General features: G+C 32.2%; 3 protein-coding genes across 8 annotated transcripts in view; 2 read left to right on the top strand and 1 right to left on the bottom strand.

Annotated features, from left to right (window-relative positions):
* The window catches only part of LOC126777149 (trichohyalin), a 92,390-nt gene extending 77,431 nt beyond the window's left edge, over positions 1-14,959 (bottom strand). Inside the window, exon 1 of one of the 2 annotated variants that reach the window (XM_050500064.1) lies at positions 14,604-14,959. The gene's annotated coding sequence lies outside the window, so the exon portion shown is untranslated. The remainder of the gene's footprint in view (positions 1-14,603) is intronic. The other variant, XM_050500063.1, reaches the window with a different exon arrangement.
* A 4,370-nt stretch (positions 14,960-19,329) lies between these two features.
* Positions 19,330-27,869, top strand: part of LOC126777162 (protein EFR3 homolog cmp44E) — a 34,815-nt gene continuing 26,275 nt past the window's right edge. The window contains exons 1-2 of one of the 5 annotated variants that reach the window (XM_050500107.1): positions 19,330-19,366; positions 19,639-19,671. In XM_050500107.1, the coding sequence (XP_050356064.1) occupies positions 19,351-19,366; positions 19,639-19,671 (49 nt within the window). In that variant the 5' untranslated portion in view covers positions 19,330-19,350. Of the gene's footprint in view, positions 19,367-19,477; positions 19,672-20,071; positions 20,188-25,637; positions 25,776-27,869 lie in introns of those variants that run through there. The other 4 variants (XM_050500104.1, XM_050500108.1, XM_050500106.1 and 1 more) reach the window with 4 other exon arrangements.
* Positions 20,276-21,760, top strand: LOC126777226 (cyclin-L1). Its single transcript, XM_050500214.1, has one exon. It carries the CDS (start codon positions 20,476-20,478, stop codon positions 21,706-21,708), a length of 1,233 nt encoding a protein of 410 aa, XP_050356171.1. The 5' UTR covers positions 20,276-20,475; the 3' UTR covers positions 21,709-21,760.

The following is a 27,869-nucleotide window of genomic DNA, read 5'->3' as shown; positions in this document are numbered from 1 at the left end:
TAAATAAAATAGTTGATGTAAATAATAAATGAAAATTCAAAAGTATGAAGGTAATCCAAAACTATTAGCATAATGTATATTTCGATTTTACTATTTATATAGATATATAAATTAAGGTTTCGACAGTTATAATATAATAGTGTAAGTTTTTAGTGATTTTTAATAATTATTTTGAGATTTTTAGAAAATAATGGTAATATTTTTAACTAAATTAACACTGGTTGGAAATTATTGAGCGAAAAAAACTACGCGATATATAAAAAAGAAACAAAACACGAAAAGATTGAATCGCTTGATGGTTGTCAGGGGATTCCAATAAAAATTGTAATAGAATTGTAAAATATTATTATTATTAAATTATATAACAAGTTAAGTGTGGAAGAGAATAAAATGTTAAAAGTAAATGTGAAAGATTGTTTTTATTCTTACAATAGTAAGTTTTATATCGAACACCTTAACTAAGAAGGATTGTTATTCATTCATAGAATGAGAAAAATATTTTGAGGAGTGTGTCAAATTGGAAATCAGTTTGAAATCTATAAGTTGAATAAAGTATACTTTGTATTCAGACGGTGCTGGTTAAATGCTAATTTCATTTATAGATATAATTAGTAAAAGGATATTTGATATGGATCATTAAAATGATAACACAATACACAACTACATCATAGTTAACTTTTACTGGTGGTAGGGCTTTGTGCAAGCTCGTCTGGTTAGGTACCACCCACTCATCAGATATTCTACCGCAAAACAGCAGTACTTGGGTATTGGTGTGTTAAAGGTGAGTGAGCCAGTGTTATTACAGGCACAAATGACATAACTTCTTAGTTCTAAAGATTCGTGGCGCATTGACGATGTAGGGGATGGTTAAAACTTTTTACAATGCCAATGTCTATGGGCGTTGGTGACTACTTACCATCAAGTGGCCCATATGCTCGTCCGCCTACCTATAATATAAAAAACCAATTTTAGAATATGGGTATATATGTGTCATATAAATATTTGATGACGTCATATACTTTGTGACACCACTACGACAACCGTATATGACAAAAACTATATATTACACATGACTCATTTTTATACTAACTTTCTAAAATTTCAAAAATTTAGGCTCGGCTGTGTATAAAAAAATCGCTAAAATACAAGCACTGAGATAAAATGACATACCATCACGTTTAAGTGATAACATGATTCCATTGCAAAGTCGCGTTTACATTCGTAGTTTCTCCTTCGATACGAGTAATTTGTCTATTAACCTTGGTAGCCTTTAACGACACCGACACTAGACCCTACCAAACGGTCTAGTATACATAGAACAACAAAGACATTTATAGAATAATCAGGCAAGTAAAATTTTATTGCTCTCTGATTGACGTTTCCGGTGTGAGAAGTTTCAGCCATTCCTTATATAATCCACGCCTTAAAGAAAGTTAATCATGTATCTGTATATGCCTGGGATCGAATTCTACTAATTTATAACGAGTACGATACGTTCGATACGATACGATTCAATTCCGATCCAACTTTGAATCATTTGTATTTATTCGAATCGGAACCGAACCGATAATATGTTAACATATACCGTTATATCAAAATCAAACGTAATTGTTAAGTTTTACGGTAATAGCCGATAATTTAATTAAAGAATAAGAAATCGGAAAAACGGCAACGATCACGCTTCGATTCGATTGCGTTAAAGTGACATTGTGTTAGTAGAATTGGACCCCTGATCGATATCGACCATCTCAAATTTTATGTGAGATTTAACTGTTTGTGAGTTGAGCTTATTATGGTCCTCAAGTTGTGAGCAAATACTGCAGCACTCTATATTCCGTCACTCTCATAAAGCGATTGGAAGACAAATCAAGATTTTCGAAACTACAGCGTTATAATCTAGCTGTTATACTAATTAGGTCTTTTTTGTTAAATTGGTAGGCGGATGTTCAAATGGGCCACTTGGTCGTAAGTGGTCATACTGCATAGACATTGGTGTCGTAAGAAATATTAATCATTCCTCACCTCAAAATATTCTGGCTCAATAATAAATCAGATACTCATTTACTTCGTACGTGAAAAGGAACGCCAAAATAAATACGGGGCTTAGTAGTTTTTTAAATTAGGTATTATGATGAGAAAAGTTTCCTCATTTATTAGTATCTAGATTATTTTAATATGTGAATACATCTAAAGCTTGTGAGCAAAATATTAGAACGAAAAATGAATATTATTTTAACTTATTACAAAGTAAACGTTTCCGACAAATAATAAAAAGTAATAATATGCAAAAAACACATAAAATACAGTTTCTCATGTTCGCAAACCAAGGTGACAACTTTGTCCAATCAGAGCGTGCAGATACTATGACGTCACGAATAACGACTCGTGCGCAACGTGACCAGACAACACATAGTTTATTATATGACAATTTATTATAAATTGTGATAATAAATATCCAAAGAAACAAGCGTTCGATAAATGTAGGCTTCACAAAAAAAAATAAAGTTTAATTTTTCTCAACTTTTTCATATACGAATATTTTTAAGTCAAAGTATATGTACAAGAACATGAATTTCAAGCTTTTCACGCAAATAGTCCAAATTATAAGCGAGTGAACTGCAAAGTGCAACGTATAAAATTTACTATATACTAAAATCTCTGAAAGGGGCAGCTGCATCTTCCGTTACAAGTTTAATGTATATTGGTATTTTTCTGTTATGTATTACAAAAATCGTCTTATCATTTATTATTTAAATCTTATATAGATACACACATGGATAAGTTAATTTTATAACAACACAAGGAAAAAATGTATCACGTGCAATTGGTAACGGTAGACAATATCTCTCTCTGTATATATATGTACATATATACATACATGCTCTTCTGATTATAAACGGTATACGACTTTTTTTTATATAGAATAGGAAGGTGGACGAGCATATGGGCCACCTGATGGTGAGTGGTCACCAAACGCCCTTAGACATTGGCATTGTAAGAAATGTCAACCATCGCTTATAGCCAATGCGCCACCAACCTTGGGAACTAAGGTTTTATGTCCCTTGTGCCTGTAATTACACTGGCTCACTCACCCTTCAAACCGGAACACAACAATATCAAGTATTGCTGTTTTGCGGTAGAATATCTGATGAGTGGGTGGTACCTACCCAGACGAGCTTGCACAAAGCCCTACCACCAGTAAAACTTGTTTTTATTTAATTTGGGTTAACGGTTTTTTTTGCAGATTCAATAGCCATACGTTCAGTTTAACTAAAAAATCCCGGAAATGTGCCAAAGTACGCAAAAAACGAATTAAAAAATTTAAATACATAATGTTTCACACTTTTTTGGTCCGTGCGATTTTTCTGATTACAAAGTTAATTGTTCTTATAACAAATAGTTTTTTTTATACGTATTAAACCTCTTTTTATGTAAACTTTATTACAAAGTGCTCGTGTTTATTACAAACACTAATATTCTTGTTTTATGTCCATGGAGGTATATTATTACTATCACGTATAGAAAACCATTTTGTTTGTTCTGAACGCTAATGAAAAACATATGACATAGAAATAGTACGTTTATTTATTTTGTATTTAAAATAGGCCTGGCAAATCTGATGTTAAGTACCACCGCAAATAGACTTTGTCACTATAAGAAATATTAATCATACTGTACAAAACCAATGCCCTGAAACATGTTATATCCCTTTTGTGACGAGCTCACTCACTCTTTCTCATTTACAAATAAGTATATTCATAAGTATTGCCTGCTTGATGGTAGAATAAAGTACTACCCGTACCTACCCTTGAGCTTCCACAAAAATTACCACCGAAATATATTATATATAAGTTAATCATCACAGACATATATGTTTATTATGTATTAATGTCACTGTTTCTATCAATAAAACAATATTATTGTTGTATAATTCTTGTAAATAAATAAAATAATTAGAAGTATATAACAATTGAGTACTTCTAAGAAATGCATATTTGCTTAGCGTGTAATTTTCTCGGAACTTTTTAATAATCTCCATACGGCTAAAACGTATTAATTCTTACTGGCTGTTAATTAAAGCAACAACAGGAGTAAAAACAAGTAAACAAGTTTGACAACGAATTGACGCGATATCTAGATTACTCTATGGTATTCACTATGGATTTGATAGAAAATGGCGTTTTTAAAGTCCGCGAAGTTGTGATCGGATCTTTGGAAATTTATAACTAGGTAAGTAGAATATTGTTGCATTATAACTAAAGGGAAAATAATCAAGAACTGACAGTACTGCATAAAACATAAGAGTTATTAGCAAATCGCATGAATATGTAAATCTAAGGTTTGTAACCCGCATTGGAGCAGCGTGGTGGAATAAGCTCCACAACCTTCTCCTCAAAAGGTGGAGAAGGCCTTAGCCCAGCAGTGGGACATTAACAGGCTGTTACTGTAAGGTTTGTTTATCTTTAAGATTGTAATAATAGGGTATAGAAAGAAAAAACGGGAATCTTATTGGTTTGACCACAACTGAAGTGACAAAATAAAATATTAATTGTGTTTATCTGTGCTTAATCTATTAATACGTGAGCACCGAAACATATATTTAGTAATTTTTCATATTTCATATATTTATCGACTTAAGTGTCTCATGTTCACATTATGTTGATTTGTCCCCAGGAGATCCAAGCCCCAGATCAGTGCTAATTCTCAATATAAGCCCAGCGTCTAATAATTGACAGTTTCTCATCCCGTGAAGGATGTAAAACTATTACTGCTGCGCCTGAACTTTTTTCGGTCGCCATCGCCGTGCCATCGGACTATGTGAGTGAGGGAATATAGAGTGCACTAGTGTATTTGTCTAGTCTCTCTTGAGAATGGCCGCCGTGGCCAAGATCGGCCATCGGTTGCAAAAATTAAATCACAATATCTGAAGCCGACACTTAAGCATGATAACTGCTAGTGCAGTATAGAGCAGCAACCAAAAACTGACTTTTACATTGATACTGGGTGATTTTCATGCGGGATATATTATGTATGTGTTACACTACTCAGTTTCTATGCCGGTTTTTATAAGATAAATATAAAGCTTCCATCTTTACTTGCAGGAGATCCAAGCCCCAGATCAGTGCTAATTCTCAATATAAGCCCAGCGTCTAATAATTGACAGTTTCTCATCCCGTGAAGGATGTAAAACTATTACTGCTGCGCCTGAACTTTTTTCGGTCGCCATCGCCGTGCCATCGGACTATGTGAGTGAGGGAATATAGAGTGCACTAGTGTATTTGTCTAGTCTCTCTTGAGAATGGCCGCCGTGGCCAAGATCGGCCATCGGTTGCAAAAATTAAATCACAATATCTGAAGCCGACACTTAAGCATGATAACTGCTAGTGCAGTATAGAGCAGCAACCAAAAACTGACTTTTAGATTGATACTGGGTGATTTTCATGCGGGATATATTATGTATGTGTTACACTACTCAGTTTCTATGCCGGTTTTTATAAGATAAATATAAAGCTTCCATCTTTACTTGCTTTGAATTGAATATTTTACTGAAAAGAACTAAAAAGGACCGAAAAAAAACATGCGTCAGTGGTAAATTTAGCAAACTATTAGGACTATATCCAAAGGACGAAAGGCAGGTGTGGAAGGACAACAACAAAGATTAATATTGTGACAGCAATATTATCCATAAATAAGCTCAAAATATTCGACTCTGTCACACTAGTTTAAATGAAGATTTATCGAATACAGAGACGCTTTCCTTTGTACCCGATTTTTTTTTTCATATTCAATATTCTTAAGAGCATAATTGTAATAAATATATTATTATGTACATTTCAATAAATATATTATGAAAATCTGAGACAAATATTCAGTACAAGCCTAGGAAATGAAAGATTTTCCACGTGATAAAAAAGTACATGTAAAAAGTATACGTGACACCTTGCTATAGAAAAGTTGAAGTCAAATTTGACCTAAAAATTTAACCCTCGTCTAAACGTCCAATGTCGCAAACTGTGTCGCTGGCAATGTTGCCCGTTTGTAAGCTGAGAATATCAAACAAAATGGCGCTGTGCAAAGATTGTTTTAAAAACAAAATATACTATTTTCATATAAGCTTTTTACGACCAATTTTGAATCATTATTTTTTAGGCTTTCATTAAATCTTAAAATAAAATGGGTCGAAATGCAATGGATACTGTAAGAAACGCAGTAGCTATTCTTAAACATAAGAACGAACGTTAACGTCATGTTTTTGGGACAGTATTGCTCAAAACGTCTTCTCGCCAAGGTTTCGACTTATCTTTGTAACTGTCATGGCCTACCCATTAGACATCGTCTCACGTACCCATATAACTATGAGACATTGACTGTCTTATATTCAAAATCGTGCTCGCAACCAAAAGAGATAAAATTTACTCCCTATCTATTGCGTTACTTGCGAAGATAAAACATCTTATATTTTAAGTCAAGAGGTAAGATCAGGTCGAAATATTTTGAAGTTTAAGGGCAAGATAGTGTAACAAAATTTTGACATAGGTCATCTTCTCTGATAACTTATTGGGATAAGTATGCTTACTAAGTATACTGCAGTATTCGTACAATTTCTTATTCTCTAGAGCTTTTTTCTATATAAATAAATTCGAAACTCAACGTAGAAAACGGTCGGGAAATGTCAGAAATTGATATACGACCGTAATAATTAGTCAACATTTTACGGGTGAGTAATGAAGTGAGTTCTTACAGCAATGTTGATTAGTCAAGTTTACTCTATATATGATCATTTGTGTGCAATAAAAAGATTGACAACAACAACAGCTTCTGTATTACAACAAAGCTAGAAAGAAAAAACACAAAACAGAAGAAAACATTTTGGGGACACAGTTTAACGTTATTTGACGATGTGGGTAATTTACACTTTGATAATAAAAAACCTACGAATATTTATCTAGGCTGAGGACAATTTTACAAATATCTGAAAAAATACGGGTATTGATAATAATATGGTGTTAGTAATAAGATGGAAACAAATTTGCCTGATACATAGTAGAATAGTTACGTAAATCTAAATTTAGGTCAATATTTGAAGTTAAAAACACAAACTTAAGTAAACAAGGCATGTACAAACACTATAAACACGACCTTGTCGCATTGACTTGAAACATTAAAAGATTTTGCCAGAACACTCGATGTGACATCGTTCTAAATACGTATTAATGGTAATGCAATAGACCTGGATTCTTACTAATGCGTATTGTACCAACATCACGAACAAGCTATTCTCTTTCAAATACAAACGGAATTAGTCGTGACATTTCACAATCGTAATCCCTATTATCATCATCATTAACAATACCTACATCTAAATATTACACAATACTTTAACTTATTCTTGAAATGTGACAGGTTTAGTTTTAAAACTAGTTCAAAGTTAGTGATGAGACATTAACGTTACTCGTTATAAGCTTTTGTTTGTCTTCACATGTTAATGTGGGGTCATTTTGCAACTGAATATTAAACAAGCTCCACCGAACTGATTGAACTAAACTTGATGTTGAGCAAATCAATATTATACTCTCTTTAAATTAGTACCTACATAGATTAAATAAATGCTTGTCCCTATAAAGGTTAATTTTTCAATAATAATAATAATATTATCCTGGGTCATTTTTCACATACGGCCATCTGATCCTAAATTAAGCTTGTACAAAGCTTGCGCTATGGAAGCCAGACAACTGATATACTACATATAATACTTTTCTTTTGTAAATAAATACTTATATATATGTAGATAATTACACCCAGACTCAGGACAAAAAGACATTTTCATGCATACAAATGTCTGTCCTGAGTGGGAATCGAACCCACAACCTTTGGCGTGAAAGGCAAGTATCTAACAACCACGCCAATCGGCTCGTCAATAATAACTTTAGCCATGTATTTTTTAAATGGCTGTATGGTATATACAGTATCAATGCATCTCAAATGATCGAATCTAAGATGTTATGTTCTTTGTTTACTGTCATAAATACACAGGCTCACTCACCTTTCAAGATGGAATTGAAGGTAGAATAAATGATAAGTGCGTAGTACCCAACTACACTGAGGGGAAACCCCCACCAATAAAACAACCTGATCAATTTGTAGAAGTAACGCGAACATAGTCGCAGGTACACCTTTAACGCAAAATACTTGATAAGATCCGATATAAGTTTCCACTTCAAACTGACGAGTACACCTGTAATCGAAGGTCATGAGTTGAAAGTCGTTCTACATTTACCGGTAATTGCTTGGAACCGTACCGTTTTGGTTCACTCTAATGGAGTCATGCTCCACCTAAATTAGAACCAAAACAACAATTGTTCCAAATCCATCTTTATATAGAACGCCCATTAAAGGAATTTTGTTGTATATGGCTATAAACAATCCGTGCACGTAACTAAACTAACGGCACCTTATTTGTGCACGCGATATTTATAAAAGATTTTTTTAATCGTTGTTATTAATAAAGATCCATTATGTCCATCAAGACGTAAATTGTCTTTAAGTGATTGTTAATATGTAGTTTTTGTATAAATAAGGATATCGGCCGCGGCTGCCAATCTCAATGAAGACTGTACTGCGTATGATATGTTGTAATGCAAGTCTGCGCGAACACAGGTGTATCTATTACTTCATTCTCATTTTCCAATCGGACGGAAAACCGACATGACCAGAAAGAATTTAGATGCAGGACCGACAGCTTCACTCAATATTTTTATAGGCCCACCTCAGAATTTGGAATATTGAGGTTTCACATCTGCGAACCACAATTTGATAACCTTTATTAATTCGAATTAATTTATAAACTGGATCTTGGGGTCTGCAGCCCCCATTATAAATATAATTTACCCAGTGTACTAATGAAGCAGTTATCTATATTATATTATATATATTCTAGTTCGAGCTGGTTTTAATCTGCATCACTTTCAGCTCTTTCATTGATGTCTTTAGACAGGTTGGTTTTATTTATAGTTTTAATCTTTTTAACCTTATTACAAACAACATTTTAAATTAAAAAAGGATGTATAAAGACTGTTACATAAATTAAAAAGCTTAAATTCAAATTTTCTCCGCGCTTTTGCAAACATAATCACTTTCTTTGATCAAACTTAAAATAACAATACAATAAAAACATCGTAATTACAAACAATTATTACAATCAGACACACTAATTTACGATTGTTTATGGTGGAGTTTGTTAAATATTTTAAGTTTCTTCGAATCCATAAAGTCAATAAATAAAAGTAATAGTTTGTTATTTATGGTTTTTGCCGTGACCAATCGACTGTGGGAGGATAAACGAAGGTGACATTCAATACCGTAAGGCAATTGAAACATATGTGCATATTTTTTTTGGTCGGTTTAAGGTCGAGAAGATACGTAACAAATACGTACTATAACATATTTTTGTAACATCGTTAAAAGAATAGAATAGTAAAATTTTGAATACTCGTTCTATTTGGATATATTTCAGCTTAAAATTCCAGCAATTTCTTGAAGACAACCTTTGAACAAATATTAGAGGATTCATAAAATTAAATTGTGTTATATTACTGTTTAATCCACGTCAATATATTACTCTGCTCTTGTTAATCGTAGCATACTGTTGTTGAATAATAACTTTTCTCAATAACAAATATACTTAACGTATATATCTGGAAGTCGAAGACTTCACGACGCTTTTTGGAGTCTCCAAAATCCTATTTCTTCTAGCCTCAAAGAGTATATAAGTTACTTTTGAATATGACGTTTTAATTACAGCGTTTTAAATAGCCCTGGCCGTACGACTTTGAGCATTGAGTGATATAATAATCGTAATATCTTAGTCATTTTCCTTAAAATAATAATGGATAAAACCTTCAAGTTTTAATTAAGTAACAATTCAGAGGATATGGTATTACGTGTGTGTTTTTCTCATGAATTTGTGACCAGTCAGTGTAGGAGGATGCTTAAGGTGACATTGATATTAACGCCTCCATGACTTTGTTAATCGCGTTTGAGTTTGTGTGAATTCATAAAACATATTAATCATTGAAAACGATGAAGAAAAAATTCAATTAAAATCAAATTTTATTGGCTTTAATTTTAGTTGTATTAACGTGAACAAATCGTATGACAAAGATTTGGTTTTTATTGAAATCAGGATCGCTTTCATTTTGGAATCATTTTAATAAAACAGTAAAGGTATGTAGCTTGGATCAATTTAAGGGGTAAATTATTAAGGTTTCGTACATCGATAAAAAAGTGGAAGCCGTAAAGAGTCACTCTTGTATCTGTTGGTTCTTCTTACACAAACTATTTTATCACGGCATATATAAACGTTTATACATACTTGATTCAACATATTGAAAATAATTGACTAAATATCGTCTAAAATAAAAAAATATATATGCTCGAATTTCAAAGACTGATGTGACTTTTATGAACTCAAAGAGGAGGCAAGACCGGAGCCGGGAGTTTTGCCAAACTTATGTCTAGTGTTGGATTGACTGATGATAATTTAACTAATAAAAATTTATAGACAATAATAGAAAACGAAGTTTGAGGACTACTGTCGAGCATAACTGTCAAAATTCAATTTCAATTTACGTGAACAATGCCGTAGGCACTACACTACTCACAATGGAATGGAATTTAAAACCTGTTCTAACTGTCTAACATTGAAAAAAATCAATTACTCTCTCCTTAAATACTGTTAGCAATATATACTTATTATCTATCTACCGTCGATCATTCTTGAACCGCAATCTATAATAGTTTAAAACAGGGAACAAAAAATCGACCAATCATTTCGCCGTATTTGAAGATGTTCGTTCGTTTTTTTTTGTTTAGCGCGAGCGCAGGTGGCGCGTAGGTTGGTAGTCAACTATGACATGACGTCATATTTGGAGGCTGTATTTAGTTATTTTCCTAAGGATTTTCCGGGATTGTAGTTTTACCTACATGTTTTCAGTTTTTATTATATTTTTTTTCTACAAATTGTTTTATGCCAGTTGTCTTCCTTATGGTATTATCAAGGGTCTGTATATTTAAAATGATTTATCACTGGACGTCACCAGAGATTTAAATGAACTTATATAAAACCAGTATAAACCAGAATAAACTACTCTCATGAAATCCTGCAAACTACAGGTCAGACGCCATGCAACAAAACGAATATTACGCTTTTAGGTCTTAACTACTTAATCGATCATCTTGAAATTTTGTATAATACTTATTTCAGGGTACCGAAAAGGGTACCCTGCCCTCGTAGACGCAGGCGAAGCCTCGGACGGAAATTAGTCAAATATATATAAGGCATTGCCTAATAAACATTGTTCTAATATCTTGAGTGAGGAGCATGGGGTTACGTCTTGTAATTACACTGTCTCAGTAACCCTTGACCCCAGTAATAATATATGTACTACACAATATGAGCCAGGATAGTTGATAGAGTGAATGTTGAAATATATTTGTTAATAGTTAAGGTTAGATGTTTAATCAAGCTTATCTTGGTTATCTATATTTTTACTAAACGTTTAACGTTTAAAACATTTATAAGTTTCTTTTAGTTTTATAACCAGACGTAATTTAGAATATTTGAGTTTAAATCTATTAAGACCTTAACTTGGTGGTATGTCTTTGTGCAAGCTCGTCTGGGTAGGTACCACCCATTCATCATATATCCTATCGCCAAGCAGCATTACTAAGTATCGTTGTGTTCCGAATTGAAGAGTGAGTGAGCCATTGTACAGGCCCAAGATACCTAACATCTTAGTTCCGAAGGTTGGTGACGAGGTTTAATATTTTTTAAGGTCTATAGGTAGAAACCACTTACTATCAGGCTACTAAATGAATTATAAACACAAATTAAGCATATGATAGGGTTTTTTACCACAAAGCACCTCGGGGCAGATTTATATTTAATCTTAATCATCGGTGAATGATATGTGAGGAGAGTACTCATTCAAAATGCTGTGCCCGATAAAACAAACAATATTTAATGACATTATATCAAATGTATAATTTATGTTGTAATATCGACATCGGAATACTTTCGTCACTCATAAGTTAGTAATAAAAAAAAAATGAAAAAATTTGAAATCAAATTTACGACCTCGTTGCGAGGTTAAGTTGTCAATAAAAAAATTATTCATCATACTGTTTCATATACGGGTAACAGATTAAAAATCGATGTAAGAGTTTTTATTACGTTTATCGATATGCTTGAATTGCTATAATTATTTTACGGCTATATTAAGCTTAAAAAAATTATTATCATTACATATTAAGGATGATAAAAAAAATATACTGGTGACATTAAATTAATTTAAAAATAAGAAAACAAGCTTTCTACAGACAAAAACAAGAGATATCGACAATTTTAATCATCAGTTTTAATTGCTTACGAAAGACTTTTTTTTGTAATTGATTCTTGTGACTTAACTTTTTAAACATTATGTCAAAAATGTTTGTTTATTCATAATATTGACATAAAAATGTTCGAAACTGAAATAGAGAAATCGTGAAATCTTTATCGTTATCAGAGAGTCAAACGGCAACACGATTATAAGACGTATGTATTTTTATTATTGGGAGTTAAATCTTTGCAACTCAGACTTGTTGATTTATACTATACTAATATTGTTAATGCGAAAGTAACTGTGGACCTGGATGGCTGTCTGTCTGTTACGCTTTCACTGCTGAACCACTAAATCGATTTTAGATGAAATTTAATGATGATGAAGCAGAGTAACCACCCCAAGGAAGGACATAGGCTACTTTTTTATTCATATCACCAGCTCAAACGCCCTCGCTCTTAACTAGTTAATACTAGTAAATACTAAACTGTTTAATGGAAACAAGAAAATCGACGAGCGAGTGTGTCATTTGATATTAAGTGTTACAAACATTAGACATATTCTTAAAATGTATATTCTTCAATAAACTTATAATAATAAGCTCGAACCTATTTAAACAAATCTGTAAATGTCCCACTATTGGGCTAACGTCTTGTTTCCTATTTTTGAGTCCTGTAAGAGGCTGAATGCGGATTGGTGGCTTTCTCACAATGTTTCCCTTCGAAGACTATCACGAGATGAATCATAAACACAAATTGGGCACAATGATGCTTGCCCGGATTTACGTGCTCAACCACCGGTCCAACTATACTCGATATTATTCTTATTAAATATTTGTCTCAAAATCATTATAAACATACACCGGTAGGAATCAAATGCGCGAACATTCATGTAAAAAAATACATACATAACACACGCGCGATAACATAAAACGTGTCGTATTACAGGTGTCCGTTGTCAGTGTTTGAACTATGTGAAAATTATATGTATATTTATTATATATGTAAATAGGCAGACATCATAGTTCAGTACCGTTTTACAAGCTTTAATTCAACTTGCAATGTTTTTTTTTTTGCGCAGTATTACATTGTTTTCAACTTTTGTTGCAATTTGCTTATTTAGATAGTTGAATTTTTAAATATCAGTTGAGTTCCGATGACAATCGCATTTCATTGTAAGCTGATTCTACCAGGATTGACTCCAGATATTTATATTAATGACGTACATTTTTTCAACAATTCGAAATATTAATAATTTCGTTACCTTTTATTTTATTGGAGAACATGAAGACAAAATCGCCAATTATTATTTTTAATAAAAAATTTTACGCCAATTAAGAAAATAAGACTTTATACATTAAAATGTCAGTATGTATTTTAAATCTCAAAATTGTTTTTTTTTATTCATATTTTTAAGGTAACGGTATTTGTAATAATACCCTTAATAAATAGTATATCTGTAATAAAAATATTTATTAAAATGTGATATAATACTTATCTTAATTTTAGCTTATAATTAGAATAGACAAAAATATTTCTCTCCTTATATCGTGATTTTTTTACATAATTTTTTAAGACGTCGTCATTTTAAATCTACAAAAAAAAGGAAGTATAATAACATTTTAAGATTAGACTAGACTTTTGGTTTCATTTTAAATTACTGTTACAACGGTTAATAGTTGACTCAATTATGTATTCATTTATTAGAAATAACAAATAAATCTTCTGAAAAAAGTGGAGGCTTTGTCCAGCAGCAGGTCACTTCACAGAGGCTTTATATTTTTTTTAAACCCCAAGTTTTTCGCACTTTAGATTATTTTATACGAAAATTTATATTTTAAAATAAACAATTTATAGGGAGTGACGTCAATCTGAGCAAATGAAGCAGAAACCCACAGATAACTTTCAATTCGTTCGGAAAGGTTAGAACGGCGAGAGTAGCAATTCGTATTGTGTAATTACAATCGTTTATTGTACTACGCATATCAGTGAAAAAAATACCTAAGATTTTATACATACGTGTATATTTTTTATAACATTTTCAAGTTAAATATATATAAAAAATATAAATTTATTTAATATAAATGTTAGTTTATTAAGCCGGATTCGATTTTTTATTTAAATATTATTAATGGCTAGTTTTCAAATTAAACGGGATTTGTGCCTTGTTATTAAAAAAAAAATTGTAGTCCTTTTTATAACGACAAATAAACAAATAGCTTACCTAAAAACGTATCCGGCAATAAGAGTTCTAGGAAGAATAAAAAACAAAAACACTCACAACTCACAAATATCTGAACTACTAGCTTTTATTTATTACACTAGAAAATAATAAAAACACTTAACTTGCAACCGGCTTATTAAAAACACTAAAAGCACTTTATATTAAATATGACATTATAAAGTTAACACAACACTATTGGCGCGCAGTTTGACAGTTACAAAACAAGATGGCGGCAACCAGCGACCGTTCTCCTCAGTTCCTCGAGGTCGACTAAATGATTTTGGTTTAAAATTCGCGAGTGAGAGAATGTTACGTAGTCTAAAAGCCTTAGCGAATAATTCCGAAGGAGGCCGCACTGCAAGGAAAACGACTCGGTGCTCGGTTTTTACTCGAATGTAGAGGAAAAGGTACTGAGTTTTAGACTTGATGATAGAAATGTCGATTTGCCACTTGAGACGTTACAAGGCCCTGTAGAATGACAATTATAACATACATACATTAATATCTCGTTTTCTTGATACCTGGTAAATGGTAAATAATGATAATTTGTATGTAAGATTACTAGTAGGTGTAAAGCTTTTAACGGGTGCTAGGGATCACACGTTTAATATAGAATAATACCTAATTTCATATACTAAAATAGAGGCATAATTTTTTAACCGAGTCGCAAATGAAATTCGTTGCTTAATCTATTTTCAATTATTCTGAGAGCACGTATTATTTCGCCGAACTTCGGTATTTATGACGGACACTTTTTAATGATAGTCAATACAGATTTCAGTAAGACTATTCTGTAAGAACAAATTTAAAATTAATCGCAGAAAACGGTCGCGTAATGTCATTATATGCGATATTAACCATAATAATTATAACATTTCAAGAATACACGTATCAAAATAGTATATAACTACTTGCCACCTGTAAAAGATTGTCATGTGGCAAGTAGGTACCACTTGATCGGTGTTGAAGGAAAACATCTTGAGGAAACTTGCATTTGTTTTATTTCTGCAACATGTGTCTGCACCAACCCAATGGTACATGGTAACCCATGGTATAAGTTCCAAGCATTTTCCACAAGAGTAGAAGAGACATTTGCCCAGCAGTGGTCTTATTTACATCTATTTTTTACTTTTTAGCAACTATAATGTCCGCCTGTCCGATTTCTGATTAGCCAACAGCGCAGGATATATTATATTGCATAAGTGTTTACTCAAACACTTTCTATTCCCTCACTCTCATAATCCGCTGGGACGACAAACCGACACGACCGGAAAGAGTTCAGGCCCTGGACCAACGGGTTTACGTGCTTCCCGAGGGACGGAAGTGTACAATTCCAACTTCCAACAGAAAATCTCAATAATATTTTATTGGCCCGACTTGGGTTTTGAACCCTGTACCTCGGGATCCGCGCCTTATCTAGCCACCACCAACGAGTTAATAACTGTAAGCAAAAATAACAAATTAATATATAAATAACGCACTACACCGTAATTGATTTTTTGTTACCCTTTCCATAATTGACTTAATAATATAACTTAACCAGGTTACAAAGTCACAATTCCCAATACTAATAAAACACAAATCGAGGCGTGTGTCACGCAAACAATTCTAATAACAATTGGCCGGGTTATCTGTCATCTTGGACATTATTAAATAAGCCCTAGGCCAGAGGTTGTTATACAGTCACGAAATGTTTTATTAATTTAACAATAAACGTAGTCCATTGTTATTTTGTTTTTATATTGAGCTTCAACATAAGCAAATACCACTTGATGGTGAACGATCATTCTTATTGTAGTGTACACACATCTGCTATAATGTATTAATTAGTATTTTATAATATGAATATATATTATCTGTCATCTCGGATGACACATCGCGGAGCGCGGTAAAATAGAATATATACATTGGTATTGGCGCGAAGTGAAGACGGTGTGTTTGCATAGGAAGCTGATATATAAAATATGATATTTATTATTTAATTTGTAATACCGATATTACGACTTGAAAAAGGACGGATAAAGGTTGAACATTACACTTATAAACATTGGTAATTTATAAATTACAACAAGCTGAATTTCTTTCGTTGGTTCCATCTCTACTCTATTTCTCTTACGGTGGTAGATTTGACAGTCAGTGAGTTTAAAGTTCTGCACATCGTTGTCTGCACCACCACTATTTTTTCCCCACTTTGTCAGATTATATCGCACGCTGGGTTTGCTCTACTTACTACATTACGTACCGTAAACAATCCGTTTCTAACTGAGACACGAGCTTTTGCAGTCGAAAGACACAAAATAGGAAGTCTGTGCTTACCGTCATTTTCTTATAGAATTGTTAGGCGGACGAGCAAATGGACCACCTGATGGTAAGCAGTACTACCACAACTACCACACACAGATATTGGCGCTGTAAGAAAAATCAAACATGCTTTACATCGCCAATGCTCCACTAACTAATCTTGGGAACTAAGATGTTATGCCCTCGTGCCTTTAGTTAACACTGGACTGGCGTAATCACCCTTCAAAACGGAACACCACAATCCTAGTATAACACGACAATAATAGTATTAATATCTGAGGAGTGGGTGGTACCTACCCAGACGAAGCCCATGGGCGTGAAAATACAATAGCGTGTAGTCCCAAATAGGACCGTATTTCGTTAACTATAGTGGCAACACTCATCCTAGGAATAAATATTATGGCATAATATGTAAATATTATAGTAAACAAAGTTCAACAGATACTCGTATTTAATACTCGAGGGAGCGCACATCAAAAATATATGTGCGCCAGATATGTATGTAATTTTTTAAAATGATTTGTTATATTAAATCTAAACATTATATTTTACAAATATTATAAACTAGAAAATTTTGATAAAATTTGGTATAAAGCAAGTCCTCCGGTGTTGTTATAGGCGATGGTAGTCACTTTCCATCAGGTGAACCTACTGCCCGTTTGCCTTACTCTTCCATAAAAAATCAAGCTTGAACAACAAGGAAGGACCTTTTTTTACCTAAAAGATCCGGGAAATTTACCGAAAAGAACCGGAACTGTTTACGAAAGTACAAAAGCAATAACATTCATTATATAACCCAATCATTGGTCCTTTAGATAATCTTACTTAAATCTTAAATGACGGCACACACTCACGCAAAATTAAGTTCAGATAATATCACATCATACTAAATTATAGAATGAAAAAGAGCAAAAACTCATTGTGAGAGAAGGGAGATAAAGTAATGAATATGACTTGTAAACTAATGATATAATTTGTGTTTTAAGTTCATAATTATTTTGCTTACATTTCTGAGAAATGGCTCCATATATAGACAGATCTACTCCTGTTTGCTCAAGTTAGCTCTTAAAAACAGTTTTAAATCATATTAAATGTTAACCTTCTAAAGGTTTATAATTTAAATTCTACCGAAAAGAACAGCTCGGCTCACGTGTTCCTCTCCTCTTACAACCCGGGTTCCTTCAAACGAGGCGTGAAAAGGCATCTTGCGGGCCGGCAAGGCGAAGGCGGCTAGTGCAGAACGTTTTTCCCGTCTGTACTGGCCGTCGTCGCGTTTGGACTCTACTACCACTTACCATCAGGTAAGTAGTAGGAGTAGAGTCATTTGCCCTCCCGGTGAATATAAAAAAAAAAAAACAGTCAAGACTCATAATTGTACGATCAAACAAACGAAATATTATCTTTATACCTATTCTCAGTTCTTATAAATATTACGGGTGGAATGGAAAATCCGCGGAAAAATGCATATTAGATCATCACTTATGGATAGAGGAAACATTTGCATTGAATATAAAGTTACTTAAATTTTATAATTAAAATCTGTTCCTTTTTGTAGTTTTATTAGTATTAAATAGTTATTAAGAAAGAAATAAATTTATCTTTACTGCACAGAAAACAGTGCACTGTAACTTGATTTCCAGTGTACCATATTATATATATGTGTATATTATATAAATAGGCGTGGTTTTAATACTTCAATACGTTTTTCCCCTCTATTTGTCAATCGATTCTATTTTCTTTGTTTGGTAGTTGATTGACGAGCTTTAGTGCTATCATCATGTTTTCCTGAATTTTTCCAATGATTATGTTTGAATATCGACCACTGGACTAACAGTACTTCTATGTTATATTTGACAAATAACATGATGAATATTTAACAAATAACAATTTAAATAAATTTTATGGTATTGGTTGGTTTTATTAGCTTCAGTATCTTTATTAAATATAAATTGAATATTGTTTACATATTTTACAATCGTGATAAAAATAGCTTTTTAAAAAAAATTATAGGACACTAATATCTTGGAAAATAAAAAATAATCTTTTATTTAAATCGTTTGTACTAGTATCGCCATCTAGCAATGAATAGAAAAAACGGTTCACAAATTATTTTTCATGTCATGTAGCGACATCTATTGAAAAATGTTTTAATTAAGACGCGCCCTTTTACAAGGAATAAGCTATGGGAAAAGCAAACTTGCGCATTATGCTACCGAGTATAAAAATCACAATTATATAGGAGACTAGTTTGAAAAGAATGACATTTTCATATTGGCGGTTATCCATTTGCAAGCCCCATTGAAATTTCCAACATACTAAATACTAGATATAAATGTAGTGTACATCCGAAATGTGACATATTTGACCTAATTTTGTCGTAGAAATTTATTTTTAAACAATACAGTGTACAAATAAAAGCAATACAATATAATAAAAAGTTAACATAATGTCAAATTATATAGGTATTTAGTGTGACCTTTTACAACTACTAGAGTGATTCCATATATTTTTTATTCTAAATTCAATTTAATAATAGTTTCGTAAGTAATAAATAATCGTGAGACCTCTTTTTTATATTATAACATGTTATTTAATATAGAGTTTATTTGAAATTATTAAATATTTTAAAATATATCCTTGTTATTGTTGTTAAAAATATAGAGATATTTTCATTTATAAAAAATGTCATTTGTAAAATGCTGTTTCGAATCCACCGAAGGACATGATTTTCTAGATTCATTCGTACAAAAGTGCACTGATCCTGGATGTAAGTATCATAATAAGATCAACCTATTTTTGTTTGCATTTTTTAAATTATTCTGTAATTAGATTAGACGTGCCAATTGCATGCCGCTGACAAATATCCTTTTATTCTTAATTAAATTTTGGCACGCGCAACTCTTCTTATTGATTGAATACCTACCTTAAACTAGTGCCGCCAAATTGGATATCCGGTATAATTTCCGGTTTCGTTCCGAAAATGGATTGAAATTTTAATATTTTTAATAAGGTAAGTCAAATTATTTTATAAAGTTTGAGAGCAATAATCTATTATATTAAACAAATAATATAGTATAAATATGAAAAATTAGGTTAACTAAAAGTATTATTTATTTAATAAACTAATCGCAATCGTGTTGACGATGCAAATACAAAACGCTAGGTCATTTTAAAAAAATGTTGATTTGTGTGAGTCAGACGTATTCGAACTTATAAAACTGTTTATTAAGTCGTATAGAATTCTTTGGTTGAAGTAATAGTTTAATTTCACTTATGGCGCAAGGTAAGATATAATTTATTATATTGATTACCTAATTACACATAAAAACTTAGGCTTACTTTTGTTGACATCTGTTTTGGTAGCGCCATTTTGGTATTTGTCACTCAATAGCTGTCATTCGGTCGCGTTTTACTCTCTCGAAGCATAAAATAATCTTAAAATTAAACGTAAATCAATTGATTATGAAATGTTTTTGTGTAAAAAAGTGAACAACTATAACAATATATCATCGTGTAGTGTAAGTTACTGTGATATTCATTCAAATTCCATGTAAAAAGTTGAGACATCAATATGACTACCACAACTGTACAAAACCCGACAAAAACAACCAACGCTACACCAGCAAAGTCTCAGAAGAATTATGGAAAGATAGTGTTGACGTTACACAATTGCTTACTTCCTGAATCCACTTTCAAAGAAACTCCGTCACAAGCCGATGGCTTGGACATTGAGACTGAGACTGACCTACGTATTCTCGGCTGTGAAATGATACAAACAGCAGGAATATTATTAAAACTACCTCAAGTTGCCATGGCCACTGGTCAAATGTACTTACAAAGATTCTATTACTCCAAATCTTTTGTAAGATATCCCATGGAGACAACTGCCATGGGTAGCATTTATTTAGCGTCCAAGGTTGAAGAGAAACCTTGTAGAATACGTGACGTCATCAATGTATTCCACCATATCAAACAAGTGAGAGCCCAGAAGCCAATTTCGCCTTTAATAGTTGATCAAAATTACATTGAACTTAAAAATCAGGTAATTAAAGCTGAGCGGCGTATTTTAAAAGAATTAGGATTTTGTGTGCATGTGAAACACCCACACAAGCTTATTGTAGTCTATCTGCAGCTATTACAGTATGAGAAGAATAAGCAGTTAATGCAAATGGCTTGGAATTATATGAATGATGCTTTAAGGACTGATGTTTTTATGAGATTTCCTCCTGAGACGATCGCTTGTGCGTGCATCTATTTAACGTCTCGTAAAATTGGGTTACCATTACCCAACAATCCACACTGGTTCCTCCTATTTAAGGTGACCGAAGAAGACATAAGAGATGTGTGCCAAAAGATTTTAAATCTTTACAAAAGATCTAAAGTCAATCCTGAAGAGTTAGATGGTAAGGTTGATGGTTTGAGAAAGATCTATCAAGCAAACAAATATATACAGGCTCAAAAGGAACGTGAAGCTAAAATTGAAGAGAAAAAAGCTGAATCTCCCACAGCCTCCACATCAAAAGATTCTAAGCGTGATTCAAAGAAAGATAAATCTCCAAAAACTCCACCATTATCATCTAAGTATCATGGTAGTCATAAGAAAAGAGAACGAAGATCTCGTTCTCCATATGATAGAAAAAGGGATTATTCAAATAAAAGACATAAATCTAGGTCTAGGGATAGAGAAATCGATAGGTTAAGAGAGAGGAGATCTGACGATAAGAGAAGTCGTGTATCATCCAGGAAGTATGACGATTATGATAGATCGAAGGCAAGAGATAGAGATGACAAAAGGAAACATTAAATGTTATTTTTAAGACTTGAATAATATTACAATAAAGTATCTTTTAACTGTAGTGGTTTTATTATTGAATTTTATCCATTTAGATTCTTTGCATTATGATAATTAATATTGGTATTGAAGTATACTTAATTTCAATCGGTAGTAGTTTATTCAAGTACAATTTATTGTAATTTTATAGGATTATTTGTAATGTAAAGCTACCACCATTTAATGTAGGCTACTGAGAACTCTTAGAAAGTCAGTAGTTACTGTCTTATTCAAATTAAATTTTATATATAGCAATGTTAATAAAATACAATTACCTATCTGAAAATCAACATATACTAACTCCATGCTTTATTATTAGATTTAAATTTATCAATTAGATATTGTATAGAGAGTTGACTGTCATCAATTACCAAGATTATTATCACGAGATTGCCTAGTGGTTAGAAAATCTTAACCGATGATCGTAGGTACAAACCCAGGCAAGCACTGCTGAATTTTCATGTGCTTAATGTGTTTATAATTCATCTCGTGCTTGATGGTGAAGAAAAATATCGTGAGGAAACCTGCATGTGTCTAATTTAATTGAAATTCTGCGACATGTGTATCTACCTCAAAAGGGAGGCCTTAGCCCTGCAGTGGGACATTAAGAGGCTGTTACTGATCATCAATTACGAGTGAGTTTTGACTTTGGCATATATACATCTTTTAATTCGGAACTACCTGTATTCATTTAATTTCCAATAGCTTATATTTTAGTTTAAATCACTATTAATTGATTAAATAATCTATTTAAATAAATAAGAGTTATTTAAAGAATATACTGGTGGTAGGGCTTTGTGCAAGCTCGTCTGGGTAGGCCACTCATCAGATATTCTACCGCAAAACAGCAATACTTGATATTGTTGTGTTCCGGTTTGAGGGGTGAGTGAGCCAGTGTAATTACAGGCACAAGGGACTTAAAATCTTAGTTCCCAAGGTTGGTGGCGCATTGGCTATGTAAGCAATGGTTGATATTTCTTACAATGCCAATGTCTAAGGGCGTTTGGTGACCACTTACCATCAGGTGGCCCATATGCTCGTCCGCCTTCCTAATATATAAAAAAGAATACAATAATAAAAATAAAAATTTGTCCCTTAATTTATTGTTTCTATATTGTAATGCTAATTTTTAACAGGATGTATTTAACGTCTATACCCATATGAAACATGATAAAATTTTACAAATCAAATTATAGTTTATTCAAGTAGGCTTATACAAGCTATCTTGAATTGTTGTTTTACAGGATTATATTAAATGTAACGATAACATCCGTCGAGAATGTAGAATCTAGGAAAATTTAGGGCAACACAATATACAGTCAAATATACTCTGCATCCGTAACAGCCTGTGAATGTCCCACTGCTGGGCTAAAGGCCTCCTCTCCTCTTTTTGAGGAGAAGGTTTGGAGCTTATTCCACCACGCTGCTCCAATGCGGGTTGGTGGAATACACATGTGGCAGAATTTCAGTGAAATTAGACACATGCAGGTTTCCTCACTATGTTTTCCTTCACCGTAAAGCACGAGATGAATTATAATCACAAATTAAGCACATGAAAATTCAGTGGTGCTTGCCCGGGTTTGAACCCACGATCATCGGTTAAGATTCACGCGTTCTTACCACTGGGCCATCTCGGCTCATAGTCTGCATAAAAATTAACAAATACTAACTCAATGGTTTTTTTTTTTAATTTTATTTGGCAAATTAATTTATTTATTATAATATGATGGAAACTAATATTTATAACATAAGCAGTCAGGGTGCCATATTCCAAATTGATTATTGTGAATATTTTTGTCAGTGGGGTTTTTATAGACAAACTATGAATGGTAATTCTCTTCTAAATACTTGACAATAATTATAAATAATATCCAGGATATTAAATATTTATCACCTGATTATGACTATGGTGAAGACTGAACAGTACAATATATACATTTAATTTTAATACTGGTGCTAGGGCTTTGTGCAAGCTGGTCTTGATAAGTACCACCCACTCATCAGATATTCTACCGCTAAACAGAAGTACTTGAGATTGTTGTGTTTCGGTTTGACTTTCCATCAAGTGGGCCATATGTATATATTTATATATATATTTACATATTTTTATTATTTCTTTTTAAAATCACTTATCAGTCTGGTTGTTTATTTATTTCATATGAACCTGTCATTCCATTATATATTAACTTCTCGATGTCATGGAAACTATATATATATATATATATATATATAGCTTTTCCCTTTACCTAATAGCCCAAACAAATTTTGAAAACCCATAAAGATCCTAAAAAGAGTGATTTTGGTGTTTTAAAAGCGTAATACGTGTATGAATTAATATTGAAACTATAATAAGAGTCCTACTCTTGAATAATAACTATATCGAATGAGTTTGTAGGTAATTGACTTTTATAGTAGACTGATATATATGCAAAAGTGCATATCTGTTCTTTTTAAATTTTTTATTACAAAATCTCCACAGATTTAGCTTAATTTTTATATTTTAGATATGCATATAATATTTTTTGAACTCTGTCCGGTCATGGCGGTTTGGCGTCTCATCGGATTATGAGATTGAGGGAATATACAATGCATCTGTCCTGTGCAGTTGGCCTAATCTCCCTTGAGATTGGACATCATATTATTATTATTATAACTTTTTTTTTTAAATTATTATCTGTTACAGTATAATGACAATAGAAATTGTTCTTGTATGTATCTTGAACAGTGAGTTTATACTTACAATGTAGCTAACATTTTAAGTACAAACTCACTGTTCTATAGTCTTCTTTGGTCTTTTGCATTGAAGTTCTTCGTCCTCTTATCTGTCTTATGATGTGCTGCTCCGTTACTTTGGGAGCATCACTGTTCAAATTCGCTCTTCCCATCGAATTGGTTAGTTGCCAATTCGATGGTGTAATTTAATGTGACTGATATGAACAGAGGGAGTATTTACCATCTTCCGTGTAGTAAGTAATACTCATGTGGAAAGCAACGTCTCCTTTAAGAATCGCTGCCATGGCGGAAACCAGAAGGACATCATTATCAGCTTGAAATCTGTATACGGCTATAAATCTGTACGGCGAGATGATAAAAATTTGATAACTTAATAATCCCTTTAAAAAATGTACCGACAATATAATACGTTAACTGAATGGTTGTTTTTTTTTTAATTAAAATAATTAATAATAAAATGTTCGCTACGTTTGTTCTAAGTAATCTTTATAAAGGCATTACCTTTTTGAAGTTATGAAAATTCGTCGTATTTTTTTAAGCTCTGTAGGTAAGTCACTCTGTATAAAGTTTTGTGTCCATAAATAATAATGAAGAAGGCTTTTGTAGAAAGCGTGTCAGTTGTAACTGAAATGTAAAGGGCATGTTGAATTTTTCCATAAATAATTCCGTTTGTCTGTCTCGTGTTTTCAAATAAATAATATCGGAGTATGTTGAATTTATAAAATTATGTTGGTGTGTATCCGATTTTAAATAAACTTAAATGCAGTTCACAATGTTGGAAATAATTAAATAACACTTACTTCGTTTGAAAAAAAAACAGCTGATTGGCTCGACTTCGATGACAAATATTTGTGTTAGCACAAACAACAGACCAATAATTACTTTCAATAATTAAAGGTCAGGCCCAAATTGCTTTTTTATTATTACTGTAATAAAAAATAAATCATTATGATTCGATTTCAATAAATTGGACTTTTATTGACGTAAAGAAATAAATATAATCAATATATACATCATTACTACTTAAAAAGCAAAAGTAAGGGTTTTTTTTATGTTTGAAAATTTGTCGTGAAAGTGACCATTTCCATTCCAGTGCCACAATTTCAGCCATTCCTGACCAGTTTAAATTTAGAATACCTTTCGCTCCATTAGCCGTTAAACGTTTTGCTCAGTGTTTTCAGGGCGTCCTTGACGATCGGACGTGTTTGTGCATATATTTCCGAAATATATTGCAAATCGTGACCATTTGTGTGTAAAATATACGAGAATTTATTTTTTGTTGTGCGTCTATGATAAAAAAAAATGTAGTAAAGTGAAAAACTATTTTTATTTTTAGTTAAAATATTATGTGTACCTAATTAAACTTAGGGAAAAATAAAATAAAATAATAATGATGATCAATTAATAAAATAATCTGGAAAGCTTATTAAAAAATAATTAGTCATTTATTATTTTTAGCGGTTACAAAGTGCATTATTTTCGTGCGTGTTTGTTTTATTTTAATATTGACATCAGTCAATAACTACAGTAAATATATCTATTTTAATATTTAAAATATACATATATGTAATATATATTTCATAATAAATTCATACTGGTTCATATCTTTTTGATAAAAATCTATTAATAACATACACTTCAATTATATAAAATGAAATCGTGAATGACATTAACATACAGATTAAAAATATAACGAATAATAAATAAAGCTTAACATTCGATAAATATTTTAATTATAACATTATTTTAAATAAATAAATAGCTTAGTAAAAAGTATATGCGAGTATGTTTTCATTTAAGTCTTCGTAAAATATTTCTTAGTGAGACGCTTATATTTTGTAGACGTCTAGTTCAATATGGTTGTTTTGATGTTGCGTCCAGCGCCCCGAGAAAGGGTAAAGTCAATATCCCCGTTGGTTTGGCGCTGAATAATAAAAGAGCTATTGTTCAAATATAATGTTAACATAAATAGTTAGTATATACCAAAAGTCTCAAATCATTGAAGAACACTTAAGTACGTTTTAAATTATGTATGTACACTATCATAATGTCCCAACTAATTCATACTAATGATATATTGTTACATACATAGCGTGAAGAGTTGTAGACTAAATGACGTCACTAGAATTAGAATATGGCGGAACGTAGCTGCCATATTGTAATATATACATATGAACGTTTAGTTTATAGTTGTTTTTAATAAATAAAAATCGTTATCGTCAAGCGATTATGTATGGTGTTTGTATATAGATTAGCGTTGTGTTTCAGAGGCGAAGTTTCCGTCGTGGTTATCCTATTTTAATAACTAGATTGACATTTATCGAGTAGATAAATGTCAATCTCTTAGTAGTGTGCGATGATCTTCATATACATAATAGACCGATGAGAATAGTGATTTAACCAGTAGTTGGGCTTCATGTTGGCTGATTCTGGGTGACTACCGCTCCGCCACCGGCTATTCTAGTGCCGAACAGCAATACTTTGTAAAGCAATGTTCTGTTTTGAACGTTGATTATAGTCAGGGTTTTGGGACTGTGGTGCTTTGACGGTATAAAAATTGGTTTAGGTTTATTCCTGTCTGTCTATTTACGTCACAACAAATATCCCATTAGCTCGTCTCCCTTCTTAAAATAAAAATAACAAAATCTCATTCGACATTTGGTTTAGATCCGATACTTTGGTATCATTCAAGCTAATATTTTAAATTCAAGTTCGACTCATTGTTACTCAATCACGTTACGATTGAATGAATTTTGGAAGTGAATGTAAAGGCTTTAACGAAATATTTCATAATTTTAACAATAATTAGATTCACATTACCTTAGTGAGTGGTGAATGAATAAAATAAATTTTAGATTCTTTTTAAATAGACATGACTGACCACGAAAAGGTAATATTATATTGGAACATTAGAAAAACATATTTGTCACCGTGGTCTCGACTCCCCAAAACAAACCAATTACACTCAAACGACTCTACTTTCTACCTCCTGGCTCTCATCAGAATTCGTTGTCTGCCAAATCATTGTTGGCATCTCGAATTACATATCCTTGCAAGGTTTGCGAATCTACACGAAAGTTAAAGATGTTCAATCCATTCGTACTGCTTTATTATCGAATCTTGGTACCAGATAAAGGATATGCAATATGAATATCAATTGTTCCTGGAGTCTTTTTTATATGCCCTCTGAATCTCGGTTCCCCGTTGTTTTGTTTCAGTTGTATTGTAATAAATTAGGCTCATACGATATTTAAGGCAACCATTCGTGGTATCTGAATATATAAAGTAATTCAAAATCTTAAGTAGTTAAGTTCTACGTCGAAAAAGGATTACTACAGAGTTCCTTGCCGATTCTATATATCCCGGTAGAGTCTAAGTTCTTGTAATAGCTCATTTGAATA

This window comes from Nymphalis io, chromosome 22 (genome assembly GCF_905147045.1).
Source record: "Nymphalis io chromosome 22, ilAglIoxx1.1, whole genome shotgun sequence".
Lineage (NCBI taxonomy): Eukaryota > Metazoa > Arthropoda > Insecta > Lepidoptera > Nymphalidae > Nymphalis > Nymphalis io.
Note: the sequence above shows the minus strand (reverse complement) of the source record. Positions and strands in the feature narration are given on the sequence as shown.

Coding starts and splice junctions, on each gene's coding strand:
- LOC126777226 (XM_050500214.1), top strand. CDS start 20,476: ATGACTACCACAACTGTACAAAACCCGACAAAAACAACCAACGCTACA.